General features: G+C 53.1%; 1 protein-coding gene across 1 annotated transcript; it reads right to left on the bottom strand.

The window, feature by feature from the left end:
• Positions 1 to 491: 491 nt before the first annotated feature.
• NECAB3 (N-terminal EF-hand calcium binding protein 3) lies at positions 492 to 22,765 on the bottom strand (the record flags this gene model as incomplete). Its single annotated transcript, XM_079543191.1, has 13 exons — positions 492 to 520; positions 1,008 to 1,099; positions 1,406 to 1,483; positions 2,603 to 2,715; positions 3,152 to 3,205; positions 3,515 to 3,594; positions 3,882 to 4,003; positions 4,179 to 4,315; positions 10,259 to 10,356; positions 10,692 to 10,717; positions 17,860 to 17,968; positions 18,966 to 18,990; positions 22,673 to 22,765. The coding sequence occupies 13 exons, from the start codon at positions 22,763 to 22,765 to the stop codon at positions 492 to 494; spliced, it is 1,056 nt and encodes a 351-aa protein (XP_079399317.1).
• Positions 22,766 to 22,946: the final 181 nt, after the last annotated feature.

The raw sequence follows: 22,946 nt of genomic DNA, 5'->3' as shown, positions 1-22,946 counted from the left end.
TGCAGGGCTGTGGCCTGTGCCCATGCTGGCTCTCACTTCACACTGCTCTCAGCAGCTCAGTTTCTGCTGGCTCTGCAGCATGAGGACACAGCCACCGTTGTGCTGTTACAGCCACTGTACTGCCCTGGCTCCTCACCATGCCATTCCCAACCCGCAGCATGCAGTGACAGCCACACACTCCATGCCAGCACTGTGCTGGTGCCAGTTCTGTTTATGTTCACTCAGCAGCAGCATAGAGCCAGGAGCTGCACTCGGGGGGGTGGCACTGTGGGGACCCAGTGCCACGCTCACCCGCTGCACTAGGAGTAAATAAATTAATAGATGAAGGACACAAAAAGAGCAAAACGGTGAAACAACGCTGGGGCCACCAGGCAGGCAGCCCTGGGGCTGCAGGAGGGGGAGCAGAGGTGACAAACGTGAGCGCAGGCAGTGGCCGTGCAGGGGCTCCGTGTCCTTCTGCGTGCCAGCAGCAGCTGGAGCAGCTGCTCGGGTCAGTTGTTGTTCATTATCCACCACGAGGCTGGGGAGGGAAAAAGGAGAGCTCAGGGGAAGTGGGCAGGGAGGGCAGGATGTGGTGTTGAGGGGAGGGGTGGGTTGGGGGGATGGAGCAGGGATGCAGCCCTGCTCAGAGAGCTGAGGCTCCCCTGCAGATGCACCAGCACCACCTGCATGGTAAATAGCGAAATGGAGAGCAATTCGGTGTCAGAGCTGCCTCCAAACTCCCCCCTCAGCAGGTCTCTCACTGCACCCTTAAAAATGGAGCTCAGACACAGCCCCCAGGACCAGGAGGGCACGTACTCTACAGCCAGCTCTCTGGGATGGGGGGAAGCACAGTGGGCAGTCAGTGCAGCCTCCAGCTGGGGCCCAGGCTGGCAGCAGCAGGTCTGTGTGCGCCTTCCACCAGGAGCTGCTCTCATCTGCTCAGCAATCCAGGCTGCACAGCACATTTGGAAACGTGATGTAGGAGGCTGCTACCTGCAGCACAGCCTCATCGAGCCCCCACTCACCTGGGAAGAGCATCGTGGTCAGCAGCTCCGGGGACTCCAGCAAGCTGATGGTGGCCCGCTGGAATGTCTTGCTGTGGCTGGACTGGAGGTGGCTGTGGGGCAGCGTGCAGGTCAGGAGCCTGTCCTGCTCGTGCCCCAGGGCTGCAGGAGGGCTCTGTGCCAGGCAGGGGACAGGGCTGCACTGACACTGCCCCGAGCACTGCTGCTCCCACCCCACTCCCACACTTCGAGCTGAGTGCTCAGCCCCCCTTTGCTGCCATCAGTCCTGGGACAGGAGGGGCCAAGGGAGCAGGACAGGCTGGTGAGAGCCCCCAGAGTACCAAGAGAATCCCTTTCCACTCCCACCCAGCACATGCAGGAGCTCCTGGCCCCCCACCACACACAAGAAAGTCCCTGACCTTCTCCACGAAGCTGCATCCTGCCAGAACTCATAGAGGATGAAGCAGGCCTCGTCCGTCAGCTTGCAGGCAGACACGCTGTGGGGACAGGAGCAACCTGAGCTGCGGCCACTTGGGAACAAGGAGCAGAACTCTGCCCACATGCGCCCACCCAGCTGCCAGAGAGCAATGCTAGGGCACAGCCACGACCTGGGGAACCCCCACCACGTCAGTTCAACAGCCAGGAGCTGAAATGCCTTTGGGGTGACCCTCACAGCAGCCCAGGAGCAGCATGGAGGTGTTTCATTATTTCTCAGGGAGTGAAATCCAGAGCCACGGGACAATCTGCACTGGACTGTGACAGCTGTAGGAAGGAAACTGGGGCAGCAAAGGCAAAGGACAGCCAAGGATGCCCAAGCAGCAGCTCAGAGCTGTGCCATGCGTAGGGCTGCACCGCACTCTGATGTTCCCTGTGCTGGAGCACTGAGCAGGGTCTTCTCAGGCTTCACATCTGCTTCCAATTCACATGGAGAGCCCATAGTGCTGCTCCTGTGTCACACTAACAGCTCACAGAATCACCAAGGTTGGAAAAGACCTTCAAGATCATCCAGTCCAACCATCCACCTATCAGCAATTTCTTACGAGTTCTTATAAGGGAAAAGCCCATCAAGCCTAAAAAAAATTACACATCATTCTCACTGCCACACGTCAAAACAAGTTTCTTCCTTTTGCTTGCACTGAAATGCAGTTTTGTACTGTTCAAACTGAAGAGCTGAAAAATGGCACTTTAAATGGGTACAGCACAAACATTTTCCTCTGGAAGCAGCCTAAAGCCTCCCCTGGGAAAAGGGAGACTCCAGCAGCAGCCGCAGTCTGCAGGGACACAGTGACTGAGCTGTGCCTCCATCTGGCCCAGGGCTCCATCCTTAGCTCTGGTGCAGTGCTGGTGCACAGCCTTGATCTTACATCAGAGGCCAGCTTTAGAAGGTCAGGATGCTTCCCACCAGCACCACACACGCGTTATGTGAAATAATGCTGTGACATGAGCTCTGCCCTGACTTTTCTCCCTTCCTCTCAAGTCTCTCAAAGCTGCACTCTCTTACAGGTGTATGGCACCATCATTCAGGTTGGCATAACCCCCTCTCTCCTCCCAGCACAGCCCTGCGTTGTGCTGACACAGGGCTGAGGGCTGCCCTGCTCCTTCCCCACCACACTTACTGCAGGCAGCTGCTCTGCGCCGTGGTGACCTCCATGTAGGACCTGAGCGCCTGGCGAAACTCCTCGATGCCACCCTTGGCCACTGATATCTGTCTCTTGGCCACCAGGATGCTCTGCAGGGGGGACAGGCAGTCAGCAGCATCGCAAACAGAGCCGTCCCCATGCTTGCCCACCTCCCTCCATGCAGCAGGATGGTGCAGGGACAGCAAGCACAGGGCAGCAGAGGAGCCAGGCTGGCACCACGACTGCTGTGCTTCCCTCTGTGCTCGCTCCAGCTGAAAGGGACACCCCAACCATGGGGCCTGGAACAAAGCTGAGAGGTTTGGGTGCTCACAGGCAGAGCGCTGCCCTCCTCGGGCTGATCACAGGCACACACACACACACACACACACAGAAGCTGCACGCGCCTTGGGCTGCATGTGCCCTGGGCAACAAGGACAGCTCTGGGCCAAAGCCAGCGAGTGTCTCAGTGCACAGAGGAGCACAAGAGAAAAATCTGTACACACATCAGCATTACTGCAAGAGACAAGCAACAGGACAGGCACTTACTTCATCTCTTCCTTTGCACGTTGCTTCCTCCTTCAGAGGCTCCAGGCGTGGGCTCTGCATTTCACAGAATCATTGTTAGCTGAGAATTTGGTAATAAAGCAAAATGAGCAGCCACCCACAGCCCAGCCCAGCTCGGTGTGAGATGAGCACCACCTCAGAGGTGTTCAGATACCTGGGGACGAGGGGATGTGACACACACACATCTGTGGGGCTCTGTGGGTCCAGACTGACTCACAAGTCAGAGTCTGGTGAATTGGTGCAGCTCTGCAATGAAGCCAGGGCTGAATGCCACAGCTATTGGCACGAGCAGAGGTCCCAGCTGCTCTGGCACTGAGGTGTGGGGCAGCCCCCAGCCCCCCGCACCTTGCACTCCAATTTCTCAATGAGCTGCTGGAGCCTGGAGATCTCTGCCATCCACTGGCTGTCAGCTTCCACACAAACGCCTGCAGAGGTGAAGGCACAGAGATGTCACCACAAAAGCTTGCCGAAGACTCAGAAAACCGCAGAACTTTCTAAACCTCTGATATAAACCAAGAAACTGATTTTTGTACTGAAACCCTTCCTGCTGCTCAAGAGATACAAAATCTCACAATGGTCTGGGTTGTAATTTCTGGGTGCAGCAGTCCAGGCCCCGCTGCAGACTGCTCTCACACCCAGCCCAGGCTGTAGCAGGATGGGGGCAGACACTTTTATCCACTGACTCGGCTCCAGGATGGCTGAGCTACAGTACCTGTGGTCAGCATCCCAGAGTAGGGGTCTGTTGGAGACAGACAGATGTTCTTCTGTCCTCTGCGCCCACATCGCCGCCCTGACCTCAAGCCAACCAAAGTCTCCGATATCTTTATGTCCTTTCTGAAAGGATAAAAAGCAAAGGAGGAGTTGGGGTCGGTCCTTCCCAGGGCCAACTGCACGCTGGGGGTCACAAAGGGCAGCTCCAACAGATCCCTCCCAGAAGCACCCCGAGTCCCAGCACTCCGTGACCCCGTGGTGGTGCGAGGGCACAGCGCACCCAGCAAGCACCCAGTACCTCTCCCGTCCTGCCTGCTCCTCCATGGTGTCCACAGCACACTCGAGTGAGCCCTGCAGGGACTGCAGCTGGTGCATGGTCTCCCGCAGCAGGAAGCGGGTCAGGAACTGCTCCATCTTGGAGGAGGTCTCGTAGCTCTGTGGGGAAGGGGAGAGAAACAGTCAGACGCCACAGCTCTGCGTGACAAAGCACAGACATATCTGGAAGGGGACGGCCCTTAAATAAGCTCAGGCTGCTCGACCAAAGCTCCCCTGGGCTCCACCTGTTGGCCTTGCAGAGACTCTAGAAGGTACCTGAGTACACCAAGAGAGTCACAGTGGGTAACACCATGCAGACAGGGGACTCCTCCATGTTTCCTGGCTTTCCCAAGAAGACGCTCTTCCCAGCTCAGTGCTGCAAACCTCCAACACAGGCTGCCTGCTGAGGCTCCTGGCTGCTCCAGACAGAAGCATGGCAGCAAGGACTGAAGACTCGATGGCAGCATCACTCACGTCCTTCCAGTACACGTGGATGGGAAAGGAGAAGTACCAGCAACAAGGCCCCAGTATGCAGGCAGAATACTCCAGCAGGCAGATGGAGTGTCCCAGTGCTGCACAGAAGCCAACACTCCTGTAGAAGATGATCAAGGCCCAGCTCCTGCCCTGTTGCAGGAGTCCAAAATAACTCTGAATGCTCCAAAAGAACTGAACTGCTTTCCCCTGGTGCTCCAAACTGTTCCATCCAACATCACTGCAATACGCCCCTGTGAATTCAGGGGAGCTCGGATCACCTGGTCCAGCTGCTCCACAGCCAGGCCCCAAGGCTTCAGGCAGGAGGCTGGGCACACCCAGAGCACCACAGCAAAACCAGCCTTCCTGGATTCCCTGCCAGCACAGTAGGGCCCCACAGGTCTGAATGAGAAGCCACATCCATGGAAGGAATGAGCTGAGAAGGGCTACACAGTGCTTGTACTGCAGCAACATTACTGCAAGAGGTGATCTCTGACCACAACAGAGCAGCCCAGCACTGAGAATGAAGTACAAGTGGGGAAAACCAGAAAACTGAACTTGCTCTTTGCAATTTTGGTATAAAGGTAGTTTGGTGCTTCAGGGAGCTGACTGAGTCCCACTCTTGGGCACTGAGCTCAAACCCTCCTCTCCAAAACAGATTCCAGTGATGTGGTTGCATTATTGAGGTCAAATATTTCCAATTCCTATTCTGTTTCTCTCCAACACACAGAAGAACTGAGGCTCCCAAATTCCAAAAGCTCTGCATAAAAGCACTTGGATGTAACCCTTCCAATGCTGCTGTCAGAAACAGTGCAAGGCACAGACCCCGTCCCACAGCCACACCAGGCCTCTGGCCAGGAGCAGGGGGAGGCACAGAGCCAGCAGTCCCACACAGCAGAAACAAAGTCGTTAGTGTAATTACCCAAGCAGGCACACTCACCCTGACGCTGGAAACAGCTCTGCCTGCAGCTGTCACCTCACAGGCTGCAGCTCAGTGCAATGCCAGCTCCTGGCCTCGAAAGCGGAGAGGATGCCCATCTGCAGAGCAGGCACAGACAGCCACAGCTGCTCTCTGTCCAAGCAGACAACTCTCACCACAGCAGCTCCACTGTGCATGGATTTCTATCCATCTCTCAAAACGAATCTCTTTCCTGCCAGACTGAGGTGGCGGAGAAGCAGCTGAGGGTGGCGTGGCCTTAGGAAGCAGAGCCCCAGCCCTGTCCCCCTGTGCTGCCTGCAGTGAGCTGCTCACGTACCCTCAGCCATGCCCATTCACAGGGGCTGCACAAAACAGAGCCCCTGGCCTCACTGCAAGGTCAGAGGAAGAGATTCCCCCTGCCCAGAGCAGCAATGGGAGCTGGGGCACCTCTGGGACACACGTGGGCTGTCCGTGCTAGATGCACAGTGCTGAGACAGGCTCAGGTTTCCCTTCCCAGCTCGCCCCCCAGCTACATTCTCAGAGGAGAGCTCAGGCTCCTGCCAGACATTTCTGGAGGCTCCAATCTGCTCTATACACAGCAGCTGAGATGAGCCCACCTGGCTCCAACATACACTTCCACTGTGCTCCGGTGTCCTTCTCTTACTGTGTACCTCCAACTGCTCCCAATGGACAAAGCAGGGTCCCAACACAACTGCAAGCATTTCAGATGTGCCCTGTGCACAACAAGCCAGCTCCCTCCTGTCTTGCTCAAACACAGCACGCCCCTGGGAGCACACAGAGAGGAGGGTGGAAATAACCACCCTTCAGGAGCTCCATGGAGCTCTCAGGAATCCAGCAGAAAGCAGAGGAGTCTCCAAGCCTCAGGAAGCCACTGAAGGCACAGTGAGGAACTGCTGGGCAGCACTGCATCACTAAAGTCCCTTGGGGTTCCATAGTGAAAAACGTTCCCTCTGCCCCACATCAAGTGATGGGCACATCATGTCTGGGCTCAAAGGAGGCGTTTCAGCAGACATGAAATGCTAACTCACCCCTCTGCATCACCTTGGAAGATCTCATACCAGGGAGGGAATTGATTGAAAATACTCTTTTACTTTGATTCAGCTGCACAGCTCACTTCAGGGAACAAAAAATAAAAATAAAAACCCTCTTGTTGGGTATTGCAATAAGCACTCCAAACCCCACTGTCAATAGAACCTCAATAAAATACATCTCACTTTGCTCACAGCAAAGGCTCTTGGAAAGCAGGAAATAACTCAGTGAGCACAAGAACTGTGGTTGCAGAGTGGTACTCGGCTCCGCTGACCCAAACAAAAATCCCAAAGCTGCCAAGAACTGCTGCAATTGTGCTTTGAGAGGTTTTATTTGTTTCTTATGATGGTGGTTAAACCTGGACACAGAGTGGAGTAGGTGAACACACAGTTCCTGTCAATGGAGACATCAAAGCATCTGATTTGGAGGGGTATTTGTAGCTTGGTTTGCAGTGTTTGCAGGCTAGAGAATGAGAAGATTCTAGCACACAGGATCCCTGTTAGAGGTATCAGACTGTTTGCATCCTGCTCTGACACTATTATGCTGTAAATGCAAAGTTCAGCCATAGAATAAGGTATATTTAATATATTATAGCACAGCTACCAGTAGTTATGCTTTAAAAATACACAATTATTACATTAGAAAACAACCAACCAAAAAAACCAACCAAACAAACAACTTTTTCCTTGAACATTCTTTACCACGTTTCTACCAAAGAGGAAGGATGGGAATGCATGAACCCGGCATTTCTTTTCCTGCCAACTGAGGACGAAGCAGAACGAGCTGGCGCAGGTTTGCTGCCCACACAGACGCTATTTCCTACAGCCACTGCTGTCACAGCAACAGCGAGGACCAACCTGGCTTCCACTTCCCACGCTCCTGCAGCACTTTGCAGCAGCCTACAAGGTGACTGCAGGCACCGAGGGCGCAGCCAGGAGACACCCTGCACGTCTGTGCCAGGCGTCCTGCGTGCAGGGGTGGGAGCCAATGCACCAAGAAGGCTTTCAGAGGCACCGCTTCAACCCACAGCTCCCAGCACAGCCGCACCACGTTCCCTCTGAGCTTTCATTTCTGTATTTCCCTCCCTGCAGCTCGTTGCCCCACACCGTCTGAGCAAGCCCAGCCTGTCTCCCATGAGGCGTGTTTTTGTTGTGGTAATACAGCATCCCATGCTCTGTTTTCCACCTTGAAAAGTGGGCTCATGTTTATTTACCTGAGGCTTCCTGCAGCTGTGGAACAAGTGCCTGGAGGATACAGGGGTGGCAACCCTCAGGCAGAAGAAAGAAGGAGCTACTGGAGTCAGATTGCACTCGCAACCAAGGGATGCTGCGATTCCACTGGTGAGACCCAGGCCAAATTAGAGATGCCCTTCTTCCTTTAGCTGGTCCAGGTATAACAATCAGAAAGGTCAACACGATGGAATGGTGATACCAGGGGTTCAGCGACAGAGGGACTAATGCAACAGAAAGCTGCTATAAGGGAAGGAAGAAGGACTGCTCACCTCTCTCAGAGGATCTCAGCTCACAGGGAAAACTCCAGAAAGAGCTCCTTCCCCACTGGCAGTCAGCCCTCAAATGAGATGTAAGAGAGGTGCAGCCAGGCTTCACCCCTTCTGGTCCCACACCTGAATCGCCTTCACCTGTACTCCCAGGGCTGACCAGGTCCTTTCCCCAGGTGCTCAATCAGTGCTTCAGACTGGGACTCAACAGTTCCCATACATCTGGTACCACTGCCTCCATGAGCATCACGCAAAGCTCTCCTGCATAGAGCCCGGGAAAACCAGGCAGCTATTGAAAATCTCCACCAAGGTGACAGGCCTGCTCTGGAGGCAGAGTCTCATAGCAGGGCCACTTCAGCAGGCCGGGACCTTTCAGCCTGCTCAGCACCCAGCACTGCTGCACCTCCAGCAAAACCCACAGGAAGAAGTTTCACTCAGCTCAGGGACGTTCCTCTGACAAAGTGGAACTGTCATTCCTCAGCCACGGGGGCACAGGGGATGATTGAGTCAACAGAAATGACACGCAGACATCACACGGGAAACCTCCATTCTCTGCCCATTGCCCTGGCTCAGGTGTGAGCTATAATCTTCCCACCCAACCCCAGTAGACCCATTACTCCCAGAACAGCCCATCTGGAAATACAAAACGGGAAGGCATTCAGGTCACAGCACGCTAAGAAAGCAGTGTTTACCATCTCTGGCAGCCTCTAGCAGTGATACACTTCCCACAGCTCCAACACGAGCCCTGGTTTCTCCCTGGGTCACCCAGGGCAGGACATGGAGCAGCACCCAGCAGCACCAGCACTTGCACCTTGACCAGGTGCTGCACAACCAACATGCTCTGCCCTCCTCCCAGCTCTGCTCAGAACCATCACAGGTGCAAAAACAAACAAACACACAAACCTGTTTCAACAGCAGAAACCTGCCTCCCTTTTCCAGGGAAAACGTGTGACACCAGAAACCCCCACCAAGCTCCATTTCCTAGAGGCTGCATCCAAGGCTTTAGAATTTCAACAACAAAGCCACCACAGGTTGCTTTTTATTTCTTCAAACCCAGTGAAAAAGGGCAAGAGATAAGGAAAACGAGAAGTTAATTTAAGAAAATGAGTGGTTCAAGGTGTGTGCTGAGCAGGGCTGCAGAGCGACATGTAATTATAATGGAACTCTCTGGGATGTTTACACCAGGAACTATTAAATGAATGAATACATCGTGCCAATGCTGTGAAGCAGACAGTAATTGTGCTGTACTTGGGAGAAATACATGAATATACAATGAATTCATTATTAAAATAAATAAATAAGAAAAGAAGTCAAATAAAGCACAGCTCTCTCCAGATGAATCATTCTCTCCCTAGGGATTTGCATTTAATCAGATCTCACAGGGAGACACTACTGAGGGTGGATCTGGCCAGAAAGTGGCACAGAGGGCAAGATCATGAGTGAGTTTACAGAGACACAAACACCCCAGAGAGCTGCTCGGGGGAGCTGGCAGCAGGACCCTTTGCTTCTCTGACCAGAAGGGAACTGCCTCATTTTCCCTACTCACCTTCCTGGCGATGGCCCCAGGTACAAAGCTAAACCACCTCTTACCCCTCAGATGCAGACAAGACGCTGATACCCAGAAGGGTCCCTTCCAGCATTTGCTACTGCTCTCTTGCAGCTGCAGTTCAGCTGCAGTGCTGCATGCTGCAGACCCCTGTCCTCCAACATGCAGACAAAGCAGGATGCTGCTTGGCCTCATTAACAGCCTCAGATCTGCTTCCCCTCAGTATAAGCTGCAGGAAGAGGAAAGGCATTCGCAGCAGGGGTGAACTCAGCTAGGAGTCAATGGATTTCACCATTCTTTTCCTTCTGAACATTTGGCAACTTCCTGAAGTGGCCCTTTCCCTACAGCAACTCCTGTCCCCTTTCTGTGAGCAGAAACTCATATCCACTGAAGCTCCAGCTTGAGCTGCCTGGCACAGCATCCACCCTCAAGTAACCCATCCACATCAAAACTCATTGCAGCAGGTAACCTGTAACACCTGGGTAGTACCACATCTGCAGCCCCTGAAACCCACGTTTAATGCTGAATGAGAAGATGAGAACAGCACTTCTGTTACCCACCCTCCTGCCTCATCCTTACCAGCTTGGTTTTGTCCATGGCTGCCAGGACAGCAGAGTTGAGCGTTTCCAATGCAGAAAGCACATTCCTGTACTCTCCAAGATACGCTGAGAAATAATCTGAAGTGGGAGAGAAGACACTGTGAGCTCCCAAAACATCTCCTTCCTCGCCTCCCCTGTGCCAGCTGCTTCCAGCACTGCATGGGGCATTCCCATTCCCGCCCAGCAATCACACCTCCTGCCTGGCACCAGATGGACAGCCCATTTCTGCCCCAGGGACAACTGCCCCATCCCTGGAGGAAAGCAGATACCCTCTGTCACCCTCCCTTGGCCAGCTGGGACCCAAACACAGGGACCCATCAGTGCCACACAGCCAGCCCAGCCCAGATGCATAAACCCCCTGCAGACCCCTCAAGAGACAAAGCCCCTCCGGAACAGAAAATCAGCCTACTTACCACACAGCTTCTCTGTGTCCACATTGCTGCAAGAAAAACAGTTTTGTTAGATAGTGAGGCTGGTTTGGGAGAAACAGTTGTGGTGAGTGGGGTCTTGAAGTCTTGTCTGGAGCCCCCAGTGAATTTACTGCTCCTCCAGTGCATTTTAAAGGCTGTATTTCTAATAAAAAGATAAAAAGCCACACAAGCTCAGAAGGAAGGTGTGAAGAAGCATCGCTTCTGCTCAGGTCCTTCTCATGTGACACCAGTCCCCTTCCTGTCCTCTCTGTCCCACACATGCCCCTGGAGCAGCTCCTGTAAGGCTGACAGACACAAGGCACCTGCACACAGCAAATAGAGAATTAAAAAAAAAAAAAACCAGACTGAAAAGCTTGTTAGTTCCCTGAACCTTCTTGCCACCAGGTGCCAGACAAGGCACGAGTCCTGTGGGAAAACCACCACATGCCCAGGTAGGCAGGAATACAGTCTCACTGCTGCAAACAGGATTGCGGCAAAACAGCCCCAAGCCTTGAACCCAGAGCTGTCACCCTACAAATGCAGCTCTGCACACCCCTGCCCCCTGGTCACAGCACTCTCAAGCACTGCAAACAAAGGGCCAACCTCCCTCTTCCTGCTTATAAAGGCACTGCTGGGGTAGAAAGGAAGGAGGACACAGCCCGAAATACCTAGCAGTTTTGGGGCAGAATGCTGGACGCTGCCCAGAACTGGCAGAAACACTCAGGCAACCAAAGCTGCAAAGCAGCTCTGCTTGTGATGCCTCACATCACCTGCACGGCTCCCAGGGAAAATGCCCCAAGATGTCATTTATTCAAATCAGCCTCCTCAAGAAATTCTGCTGTCTCAAAATCTCCTGAGTGTCTGCAGCCTTTTTTACACCTGATTGGAAAAGTGGAAGACAGTATTAAAAATGATTTTAAATGTTCAAGTGCTGTCACGTGTGGAGGAACTGGTGATACCTGGAGCTTGCTGGGCTCCCAGCACAAAAGTGGCTGCAGCATGCTGCTGGTTTCTGCATCTCTCTTTCCGTCAAGATTCCATGATCTTTAATAACACACAGTGCTTCCAATTACGAAAATACGCAAACCCCAGTGGGAATAGCAACATCCAAGCCTCTCATTTTTGAGCTGACAGATATCAATTTCACATTTCCCCAGTCTACGTGGGAAACACAGCACCTTGTCAGTGCTCCTGCTGTAAACAGATCAACCTGGACCAGCAATGCCTGCAAAGCTCAGCAGACTGCAGCACGTCGCTGCTTCACAGCCAAGAACACAAGGGCAGCCCCCTGCAGAGAGCAGGCTGCAGGCTCACACGTGGGGCAGCTGGTTGGCAAAGTCCCATGAACCTGGCTGCCCCGGGCTGTCACCTGGCCCCCGTGACCCAAAAACCTGCACAGCCTCAGCAGACAGAGATGGGCAGGGGAACATGGGGAGCGTGGCAGGTGAGTGTGGCAGGGAGGATGGACTCAGCAGGATGCTCCTGCACTTGGGGTTTGCTGGAGAACCCAATTTCAGGGTGCAGAAGTACTGGGAAGGCAAGTACTGGGGTCATGAAATGGAAACTGCATAACCAAACCCAAACCTCTTTGGGAGCAAGAAGCCTCTGGCAGTGGGACTGCAGCCCCTGCATTGAGTTACTTGCATCACATGTTACTTAGGCAGTGGAAGCAGTGCTGAGATGTGCTTTGGTTCATCCACATTACAGCACTGGAGGAGCTGATTAAGGCAGAGTTCTGGACCACAGTCCAGGCACTGCAGACAGTTTTTAAAGTTAAGATAGTTTTAAAGATAAAAATAGTGTTTCCCCTGAGATACAGTACAGATAATCAACAGAACCAATGCCCCTTCACCTGCCAACTCCTCTCTGTCAGGCTTTACTGATCCCACCTCTAAGAAGCTCCATGCATGCCCCCACAGCTCTGCCAAGCTGATTGGGGTTTGAAGCACAAATTTAAATTGTAAAAAATATCTTGCTCCTTCCTATTTTTTGCTACAAGTTTCTGAAAGCTGTCTGGAACCTGCAGAGCTGCAGGAAGTCCCTTGCTGCTGCACTGACACAGAGATTGAGCACTGCAGCACCCATGGCACAGCTTGTGTAACCTGTGCTCCAAAGGAATAACTGCAGCCACTGGTTCCCATCCAAGAGGTGAGTAAAACGAAAGAGGAGATGTGGACCCGAGTTAGCAAAACCAAGTGGGCAAACTCTGTATGGCCACTGCTTCCCAGCTCCTGCACCTGCACTGCCCCTGCCTTGCAAAAGTGCAAAATCACACTTGGTTCTTCCCATGTCAGCACTGAAACACCAGCAGCTAGAGCACAGCACTGCATGGTGAGAAGAGGCAGAGTGCAATAAGAAAAGGGTAAAAAAAGAGAGTGCAGTACCAATATCTCCTCCCTCTGACACCTCCTCTTATCACTGCAGGACAGGCATCCTCTGTCTCCGAAGCACTTATTCTGAGGCTCTCCACATTGCCACATAGCTGTATTTTGACTACATTCAAGCCTCTGATTAACGGTAATTAAGCTTGAACTGATGATGGAGGATCTTGTCATCATTATGTTTTCAGGATTTTGTCAGAATGCGCCTGGAACTGATGCAAGAAAACATCAATCAGCTTCAGCAAAGCAGATGGGAATTCTGGTTTTTTTACCATTTAACGTTCACATTGGAAACCTCTGCTGTGATCACAGCTCTGGTTCCAAACCCTTAGCTGCGCTCTTTAGAGTTGCAGTCACTCTCCAGAGTAGAAAGACTGGCTGATGCTGTGACAGCGAGCATCAGAGCAAAGACAGGAGGCAATGTGACACAACCAGTTCTTCCACAGCACCAGAGGCCTGAGGGAATTTCCCGAGAGATCTTAAAAAATAAAAGGTCAGCAGACCTTCAGAGATCCCAAACCCTTCACTCGCGGCTCAAGATCAGAACTCTCAACAGACTGCATCCGAGCTCCTGTCAGCCTGATTTGTCAGCTACCTCCCACACAAAGGAGGATGTGCTGGATCTCTTTTTTCCCATCTAGATTTTCCCAACTGATGCAGAACAGAAAGGTACAGGAGATCCTCCTGACACTTTCGGGGGCACACTGCATCAGTCCATGCACAGAGCAGTGAGCCCACAGCACACACACCTCAGGGCTTTGTCCAAACAGCTCCCATGCTGGGTCTCAGCCCTGGGCAGGACAATCCCATACAGACGTGCTCAGGAGGGGACAATCCCAGGGTTGGGGACCTCTGAAGGGATCTCAGGACCCCTTGCCACCCACCTGTCCGGGCTGAGCACAGACACACGGCTGCTCTGGCAGCAACCTGCATGCTGTTCCTCCCAAGACACTTCTGCAGCAATGGAGCTTTTCCACTGCCCCCAAAAACATTTGGCTTTTCTCTAGCAGAAGTTTTGGTGGATGAAAAAGCACACAGGGAGACATGGTCTCTTCTGCTCCGGTGCCAGCTCTGGTGCTGCACTCTCTGACAAGTGAAATGCAGCTTGAGCCTCGCTGTTGGACTGAGGTATTGCCAAAAGTTGCATGCAGTTTCACTACAAAACGTTTTCTAAATGCCGAAAAATTAGGATGAGGAGATATTTTAAAACCAAAATGGAGTGCCTATGAGACTAAAAATGTCTCACAGGGAAACAGAAAACCTTCAAACAATCACTCAAACAAACATGTTGGATTACAAGTTTTTTGCAAACATATTCTGATCGGATCCCTCCTTCCAATGCAGCAAACAGACGTTGGGTTACCCCTCAGCCTTTATTCCACCTGCTCAGAACTGAGCTGAACCGTGCAGAGGCAGCTCTAACAAACACCACCAGCATCCTGCCTGAGCACTGGGTGACACCGGAGGTGGAGCACAGGCAGGCAGGAAGGACAGAGAGGAAGGGAGGAAAGGAGAATGTGATGCTGCGGGCTCTCTGGAAGGAGAACAAATAATGCATGAGACCTCTAAAATATTAATCTTCCCAGATGTCAGGTTTGTGAGCCAGGGGAGCAGATGCAGGCTGGCAGTGATGAAAGAGAGTCAGTATGTGTCTGGGCAGCACTCCATTACCCAGACACAGATAATGTCTGGGTATAAAAAAATCCCTGTTGCTGTGTTTCCTTGGGTCAGGCTGTCACTGACAATGAAACAATCTTTTCAACACAGACCTGATGAACACAGCATCCTTGTGACCAAATTCGCCAACTGGATCAAGAGTGAAACTTTCCCACTGTCAAAAAAGCTACAGAACACGAGAGGAGAAGGCCAGGTGTGCTTGCAGAGCTGCCCATGCTTATGCTGAATTCACATGCAAAAAGCACACCAGCAGCAGGTTGACCTCTGAAGGCCTCTGCCCACCTTTGATTTCAGACACAAGCAGATGGTGCTGAACATCTACCTCTGAACATACTCTGCTCAGTATAAAAGCTTATGTTTTATGTTTCCATGAAGCTCAAAGCAATCACAGCATCTGCAGGGAGAAGGCTTCACTGACAGCCTCGAAATACCTCTCATGATAACCTGTGGAATATCACACAGAATTGGCAGATATCAGGAATCAAAAAAGCTGGAGAAAGAAGCATTGTGCTACACAGCTCAACTGTGGACTGCATGGCTGAAGCTGAAAGTCTAAATGGTTTCAAAACAAGATTAGATTTGTGGAGGACAACAGGAGCTGGTGATGTTATCAAGAAGGTCCTGAACTAGTGATTGCTGGAAGGGTAAAGGAGCTTCCCATATAGTCTTGTTAAGTCCCTTCTGTCAACATCAGTGGCAGAAAGATACTGGGAGAGACAAAGCCCTGGTCTGGTCCAGTCTGGCTCTTCTCCAGGAGACAGCAGGGCTACAGGCACAGCCCTTACGAGGCACCAGAAGTTCCACAAAGTAGGAACCTTCCCTGAATGCTCCAAGAACAAATGGCAGAAAGCTTGACTCCAGATGCAGAGCCACGGGAAGCCTTCCGTGGTCCAGCACACCAAATATTGACTGATTTCTCCATCACCTGTACCGTGCAGCAGGTAGGTAGGTCTGTGCAGAGCCCAGTGCATATTTATCAGTTCCATTTTACGCAAACAGAGAGCAAACCCTGTTACATCTCTGAAGTCTCTGGCAAGGTCAATGAAGCAATAAACTATCTAATGCATCCTGAAGCTGCCCAGAGCCAAGCCTGCTTGCCTGCCCTGGACAAGGTTTCTATGTCACTTGTGTGACAGCAAACACCACGGTTCACTGCCAGGCCAAATCCAGCCTGGAGTGGCACCAAGTGAAAGCTGACACTGCCTCGTGGAAGGCTGTGCACAAAGCCAGCAACAGTGGAGCTGGCCCCAGGGAGAGGCTTCAGGGAGGAGGCAGTCGCTGGTGATTTCTCCCTGGGGACAAGGCTGCCTGGAAAGCCCTCAGCCCAGCAGGCACAGAGCACCAGGCCGGGATCAGGGCACTCTGAGAAACACATTGTTTGCAAAGGACTGGTTGCCTCCTACCAGGCAATTAGCTGAGCACCAGGCGCCTGCTCCTGGAGATGCTACCTGCTCCTCTACCAGCTACTGATCAGGTTGGAGAGATTAAGTACAGCTCCCTTGCTGCCACAGTGCCAAATCCATCCCTCTCCCACGTGCTCACTGTCCCAGAACTAACCCTGTGCATGTGCACATGGCTCACATCCCAGCCAGGGACAGAAACAGGAGTGTTCCCGAAACATCCTCAGGGCTGGGCCTTCCATCTGTCCCATCTTCCCATGGAGAACTGAGGGCATCCTTGTAGGACAAGGGGTCTCCTGTGCTTCCTTGAAGTTAGTGAATGCAAAAATTTGGAAACTAACTTTGTCTGCAAGGTCCCTTCTGGTCTTCATGGCATGAAAGAGATCAAGCACACAATGGTCACGCCCTGCTAATAGATGTCACCAGCTCAGTGCTGCAAACATCACGTTGTCATAGCTACCATGCTGTCATTACAGGTGACAATTTCCAGAGAGCACTGCAGCAACCAAGGCCACACATGACTCTCAGAGCAGGCATGCTGCCCTGGGGCGTGGGGCCTGCAGAGTCAGGGGGCACCGGGCAGTTTGGAGGGGCCCAGCACAGCATCCCACCTCTTCCATAGGCAGAAGGGCTGAGGTTTGGTGGAGCTGCTGCCCTGGGACATCAGGAAACCCATCTTGAAAGCAATGGTAAACCAAGAGATCGCTGCCAGTCAGATAAAGCCCTCTGTTCTGCTGTAATCTGTTTTCCAGTGGTACTGCAGCGGTGATGACTCCAACATCACCCCAAACTAAGGATCAGTGGGAGGAGCACAGAAAGGCAACAGCTCCCTGCTATGTCCCTGGGTTCCCAAATAGACTAAGGAGGCACCTGCAGCTCACCTCCTGCTGCCCTCATCCAGCAAGCCCATCTGACCATACACACAGCAGCAAGCAGTCACTGGAGGAAGATGGCCTCCAGCCCTCACACAAATGGTACAACACCTCCTCAGCAGCTGTCCAGATTGATACATATCACAGAAAGAGGCCCGAGGGGCTGCAGAGGCACCAGCCCACTTCTTTGCCCCATCACTACGTCAAGAGCACCACCTAACCCACCAACCCTTGGTCAGAATCAATCGCTCCACTCACCCAACTCGGGTGGATAGCTCAGAGACTGCTCAGAATTTGCTGTCAGTGGCACGACAAACTGTATGCTAAAGCCCAGCTGATCTCCCTATGTAGCTCCAACCTACAGGAGCCCAGAGTTAAGTGCTGACCTAAATTCACAGTTACACTGACACTCACAAGGCCCATTTCTGGTGGAAAGTTCTTACGTAAGTGAAAAATCAGCTCCCTGTGTCAGCAGGCACCAGGATAACTGTTCATCGTCCTCACATCGCCACATGCTCCTCCTGCAGACACACAACCTGCTCTGTAGAGCTGCGTATTTCTGGAAGACATTTTTCAAACCAACATAATGCAATTTTAAATGGATGCTTGCTCTTATGGCACTAAAGTAAATCTGATAGTGCTCAATTCAGAAAACCTGCTTTCTCTCATCACCAGTGCTCACAGTCGGTGTTTAATGGATTTTAACATCTGCGTGTCACAAGAGTTAGGTTTATCTCACCCTGACTATTTATTGTACCCGCCTCCAAATGTCCTCCATCTACAGCCAAGCAGTTTCATATCCTCCTTCATCTCCTCTCCTCTGCACCACCATGGTACTTACTCTGAATGACGCCTGTCAATGCCACTGAACAACTCCCACAGCTCCTCCGAGCTGAGGATTCCATCAGCAAAATAGTTCTTGAACTCCTCAAATGACAGTTTCCCATCATCTGCATTTAAACAAAAGGGAAGAATAATTATATATCTGCAGAAAGAAGCATACAAGCCCCAGCAATCCTCTCAGCAGCCTCTTCACAGAAGCGTGGGATAGCTGGGTGTGTTGTGCATGATAATTAGAGTGGAGATCTCATTGAAAGCACATCCCATCAGTCAGAGCAACCCCATCAGATACCTAGCAGGGCTGGCAAGCGGGGCAAGTGCTGCTAGGTGGGAATGTCAGCTACCCTGATCCTTCCTTCCAAAAGACCTTTCGTAACATTTTCAGAAACGTATTGAAACTACACTTAAATTAAGTTTCTAGGCTGGCTTTCCATTCAGTTCTCCTCAGTACAGAGCCTATTATAAGTGTCACAATGAGGATGGCATCAGATTTCTATGGAAAGAAAATCTTTTCTTCGACTCATGAGCTCTTTCTTTCCAATCTGCAGGGAACTGATGCTCCTGAGCTGCATTTTGATCTGCATCAAAGGTGGCTTCTGGACCCTGCAATCTACCATGAAAGAGAAGAGCCAAGGTAGGAGGAAGGCTTGTAGAAACCACTCGTGGCATTGAACACCTTGGTTTAAGGGTGCCAAATATAACTCCAGCCTAACACTGAGACATGAGGGGATCTGGTGGAGTCAAAGAGCAGAGTCACCTAACAGAGGGCAGAGACAACGCTGCAAGGGACAGAGAAAAAGCCCGATGGATCCCGGCCAGCCCGGCTCTGCCTCCCATCGCACTGCCTTTGTGCAATAGTGGTGCAGATGGTGACATCTCAGCACCCACAGCCCTGTGCTGGGTGACACACAGGCCACGCTGAGTTTGGGAAAACAGCTTTCCCAGTCCCTGGCCAGTGCCTTCACCTCCAGGCAAAGCAGAAAAGCAATTTTCTTCCAGGCAGAGAGCTGCCTGTCCTTCGCTCTTCCAGTGAGCCTCTCAGTGAGGAAGGGCTACAGCTTTACCCGGGGCTGAGAGGGGGAGGAGGCAGCAGAACAAAGCACTCACCGTTCTTGTCTGCTCGCCGGAAAATCTGAAAGAGAAAACAAGACAAGGCTGAGAGCAGCGGCAGGGAAAGCAGCGAGCACAGCAGCTGCCAGCCCTCCCCAGCCACCACAGGGGCACCTCCGGCCCTGCAGGAGCTGTGGGGCAGCCCACGCCACCAGGGCTCAGAAGGACAGCGTGCACAGACTGCTTGGGGGGAAATTTCCCTTTGCAAATGCTTAAAACCATTTCTCTCCACTGCACAAAGCTCTCAGTGCAATCACTGATGCCCAAGCAAGTCCAGCACTAGCACAGAGCTTCTTTTAGAGAACGCAGAGGGAGACAAGGTAGGAAAGGCATTGCTGCAGCTTTGCTACAGCCTCGTGATGGAAAGTGTTTAATTTTTCAAACCCCTTAAATGAAAGAACATTAAGCAAAAAACACTCCATAATGTGAGCGCTTTGCACGTCATCACCAACATTTCAACCATCTGCAGCTCTCACCCTGCGTGTTGTAACAGCCCTTCACAATTCTCCTGTACAGGACACCCGGACACGTGAACCCCTGCAATGTAACTAATAATTAATTCATTCATCTGTAACTAATTCTGTCCCAGAGCACAGTTTGAGCACTGCTCTGGTTAAGCATCTTGTCTCAAACCACAGGAACCAGGAGAAAGCCAGGTTTTCTTATTGCTTCCCCTCTCCCTTTTCACCAACAACTGTCTGAAGGTCTTGGGCTGATTCTGGAGAGGAACAGTACAATTTCACAGTTGCTGAAGGCTGAGAACATCTTGCCAGACAGAACAGTACAGGCTTTTGGCCAGCACATCCTAGCAGAGCTGACAACAGCAAGCTGTGTGTCACAACTTTCCTCTTTTTAACCATCTCTTTCAGGTCTGAAGAAAGATCAGGAATGAAAAAGGGCAGGACAAAGGGAAAGCAGGCTTTGTTAGGCTCTTTTCCGAGCACCTGCAGAATAGAAACCACTGCTAAAGCAGCTGTAGAGCAGCTCTGCTCCTCACTGCTGGCAGATACATCCATAAGGCTGCCCTTGCAACCCCAGCTCTGTCCCACACTGCTTGCTGAAGGTTCTGCTCACAGCCCATAGCCAGCCCTGCACACAGACACAGAGATGTTCCTGCCATTTGCTCAGACAAAAAGACAGCTGACATAGTTTCCTGAAGAAATCTCATTCTCGAAGCCAGTCCCTACAGGGAGCTCCCTGCTCCATCCCCATGGCCCAAACCAGAAGCAGGGACACCTCACTGGAGGATGCTCTCCTGAGCAAAACCAGCTCCCTTGGCAGCACTGCCCTGAGCTGCCCAGCATTAGGTAACTGCCTGCAAGATGCCATTCCTGGTCACGGCAGGCTGCTTTCCTCAAATGAACATAGGGCAGGGCACTCTGAGTGCCCATTAGGACTCTCAGGATGGACTTCAAAGCTTTCTTGCTACCAACTAAGTACAGAAACTTGCATTCTGCACACACTGGGGATTTCTCTGGGTTTTAAAGCAAAACTTTCTCCAGGAGAAAGGATCTGCATCTGTATCTGGTTCCACTCAGGCTTTCAGGGCTATATTTGCTTCCAACACCGAGGCCAGCTAGCTCATCCCACCTGCACCCCAAAACACTGCCAGTGTCACCCAGGTATTACCTAACTCAGAATCAAGGGAGGCCAAACGTTTCCTTCTCCTAGGCTGGCCTGGCTCACTGTGGTCTGCCTGCAGGCTAGGAGGGAGGGCAGAGATTTGGGGGGGATGCCATGGGGCTGGGAAGGAAGCAGGTCCTTAACCTGGGGGTATTTGTCCTGGAGTCATAGCAAGGAGATGCTTTTCACTCATATACAGAAACCTCCACTCCAGCAACCTGTTAGCAAAGCTCTGCCTGTGTATGCAGCAGAACTGTCTGAAGATCATCTTAGCAAGGAAATGGAGCTGCAAGAGCCCTGTGAAGGAAAGGAAACATCCCCTGAGGCTGTGCGATGCTGGGGACAGCAGGTTCCTCATCCCACCTGCCCTCAGCCTGAGAACAGAAACAGGTCTGGGTTGGCAACTGGAGAGCCCTACCTCCATCCTCACATGCGTTCACGTTGCTGGGCAGTTTCAGAAACACAGGGACACTGCCTCAAGCCTGAGAGAGACACGTCCCTTCACCCGGCTCTCGGGCTTAAGCTCAAGGGGCCACAGCCTGCTCAGTGCCTGCAGTGACAGACAGAACAATGAAGGAAGACTTGAGACTACTTTTATTTTGGGATTAAGCCCCTTGAGCCCTGGAAAAGCAGGACATTACAGGGCCCCTCCTGCTCGCAGGGCTAGAAGCAACCTCTGCTCCCAGGCACACAGCAGGGGACACCGTGGCTGTGAGGGGGCAGTCACCTAGGGAACTAACAGACAGGTCACTGCAGCTTACCGCCATGCCTCAGGCACAAGACTGGCGGTGCAAACAGCTTTTCTGAAACCTCTGGTATACAGAATGGAAAGCAAGCGAGCCCTAGCTCCAGTCTGGGGGACAAACTCCTCTGGGGCTTGAGATGTATATGGAGAGTAATAATTGCAACAGCAGTGCTGCAGTTCACACAGCATGCATGCTGAAGCACTGCAGGTGGAGCCCTTGTTCTTACCTTCCCAAAACATTGGTGACTTCCAACAGGGGCGAATGCAGGCCAGGAGAGGTGACCTGGCTCTTCAGAGTCAGCCTGGCATGACTTACCACAGGCAGACAGGCAGATCCCACTGTTCTCCCTCACATCTCCTTTATCCTTCTCTGCTTTCCTTATCTTCTTTTCCTCTCCATCTCTCATTAGTAAAAGCATCTGAGCTGCTCAGGAGCCCTATCCACCACACACATCAGAGAGGAATGCACCAGTACTGCTCCCTGCCACCCATCCTACAGCCAGCCCACAGCTCAGCTTCCTGGCAGTGCCACCATGTCCAGATGTGCCCGGAGAGCCACAGTCCCCCAGCAGCATCTCTGCAGCCTGGGGGGAAAAAAGCAGGCTCACGTCCTTCCAGCACCTTGGGGTGCCCGATACAAGGGGCAATGTCCGGGGTTCATGCTGTGCTCACACGCTCCCATTGCTGCAGGTCTCACTGCGGTGTGTAGGACAGACTGGAGCCTGCCCGGCTAGGGGAAGAGGAAGCACACAACTGGGCTCCACGAACCCAGCTGGCCTAGGAAGCATTCAAACCGTTCTGGCGAGCTCCAGTTGAGGCAGGAGCACAGCAACCCGGAGGGAGAGGGAGGGAAGCCGAGAGAACCCGGGAAGCGGCTGGTGCGCCACGAGAGCTGCTGCTAGCTCTGTTAACACTCCACATTTTAATTGCCTTAACGACACTCCGAGGGATAGATCCGGGACAAAGCGACCGCCCAGAGGAGCCGAGCTGTCACCACCACAGCCCGCGTTCCCTCAGCCAAGCCATCAGTGCGGTTAACGACGCCGGCTGGAGAGCCGCGCAGCCCGAGCCCCGCGGCAGGACGGGCAGCCGCAGCCCCGCGAGCCGCCCGCACGAGGGCCGACGGCCACGGCGGCAGACGGGACCCGCGATCCGCGCCCACAGGGAGCAGCGGGGCCACATCCAGCCCCGGGGCCGCCCCCGGAGCCCGGCGCGCAGCTCTCGCTCGCCACCGCTCCGTCCCCAAGGCCGCGGCTCACCCCGCACGGCTCCGGTCCCGCCGGCGCCCACCCGACGCTGCCCCCGCGCCCAGCTCCGGGCCCCGCGCGGCACTCACGTCGTGGAAGATGGGCAGCGGCTCGCGGCGGGGCTCGGGGCCGAGCTTGGCCGGCAGCAGACACACGGCCAGCAGCTCGGCGCACGCCATCATGGCCGGCCCGCTGCCCGCCCGCCCGCCCGCGGGGTGCGGTGCGGTGCCCTCCCAGCGCGGTGCCCGCACCACCGTACCGCAGGAGCGGCGCGCTCCCGCCTGCCCTCACCGAGCGGTCCCGCAGCCGCCCGGCAACTTTGCCTCGGCACAAAGCCCGCCCCCGCGGCGCTTCGATTGGTCG

Source organism: Tetrao urogallus, assembly GCF_951394365.1.
Source record: "Tetrao urogallus genome assembly, chromosome: 16".
NCBI classification, from domain to species: domain Eukaryota; kingdom Metazoa; phylum Chordata; class Aves; order Galliformes; family Phasianidae; genus Tetrao; species Tetrao urogallus.
Note: the sequence above shows the minus strand (reverse complement) of the source record. Positions and strands in the feature narration are given on the sequence as shown.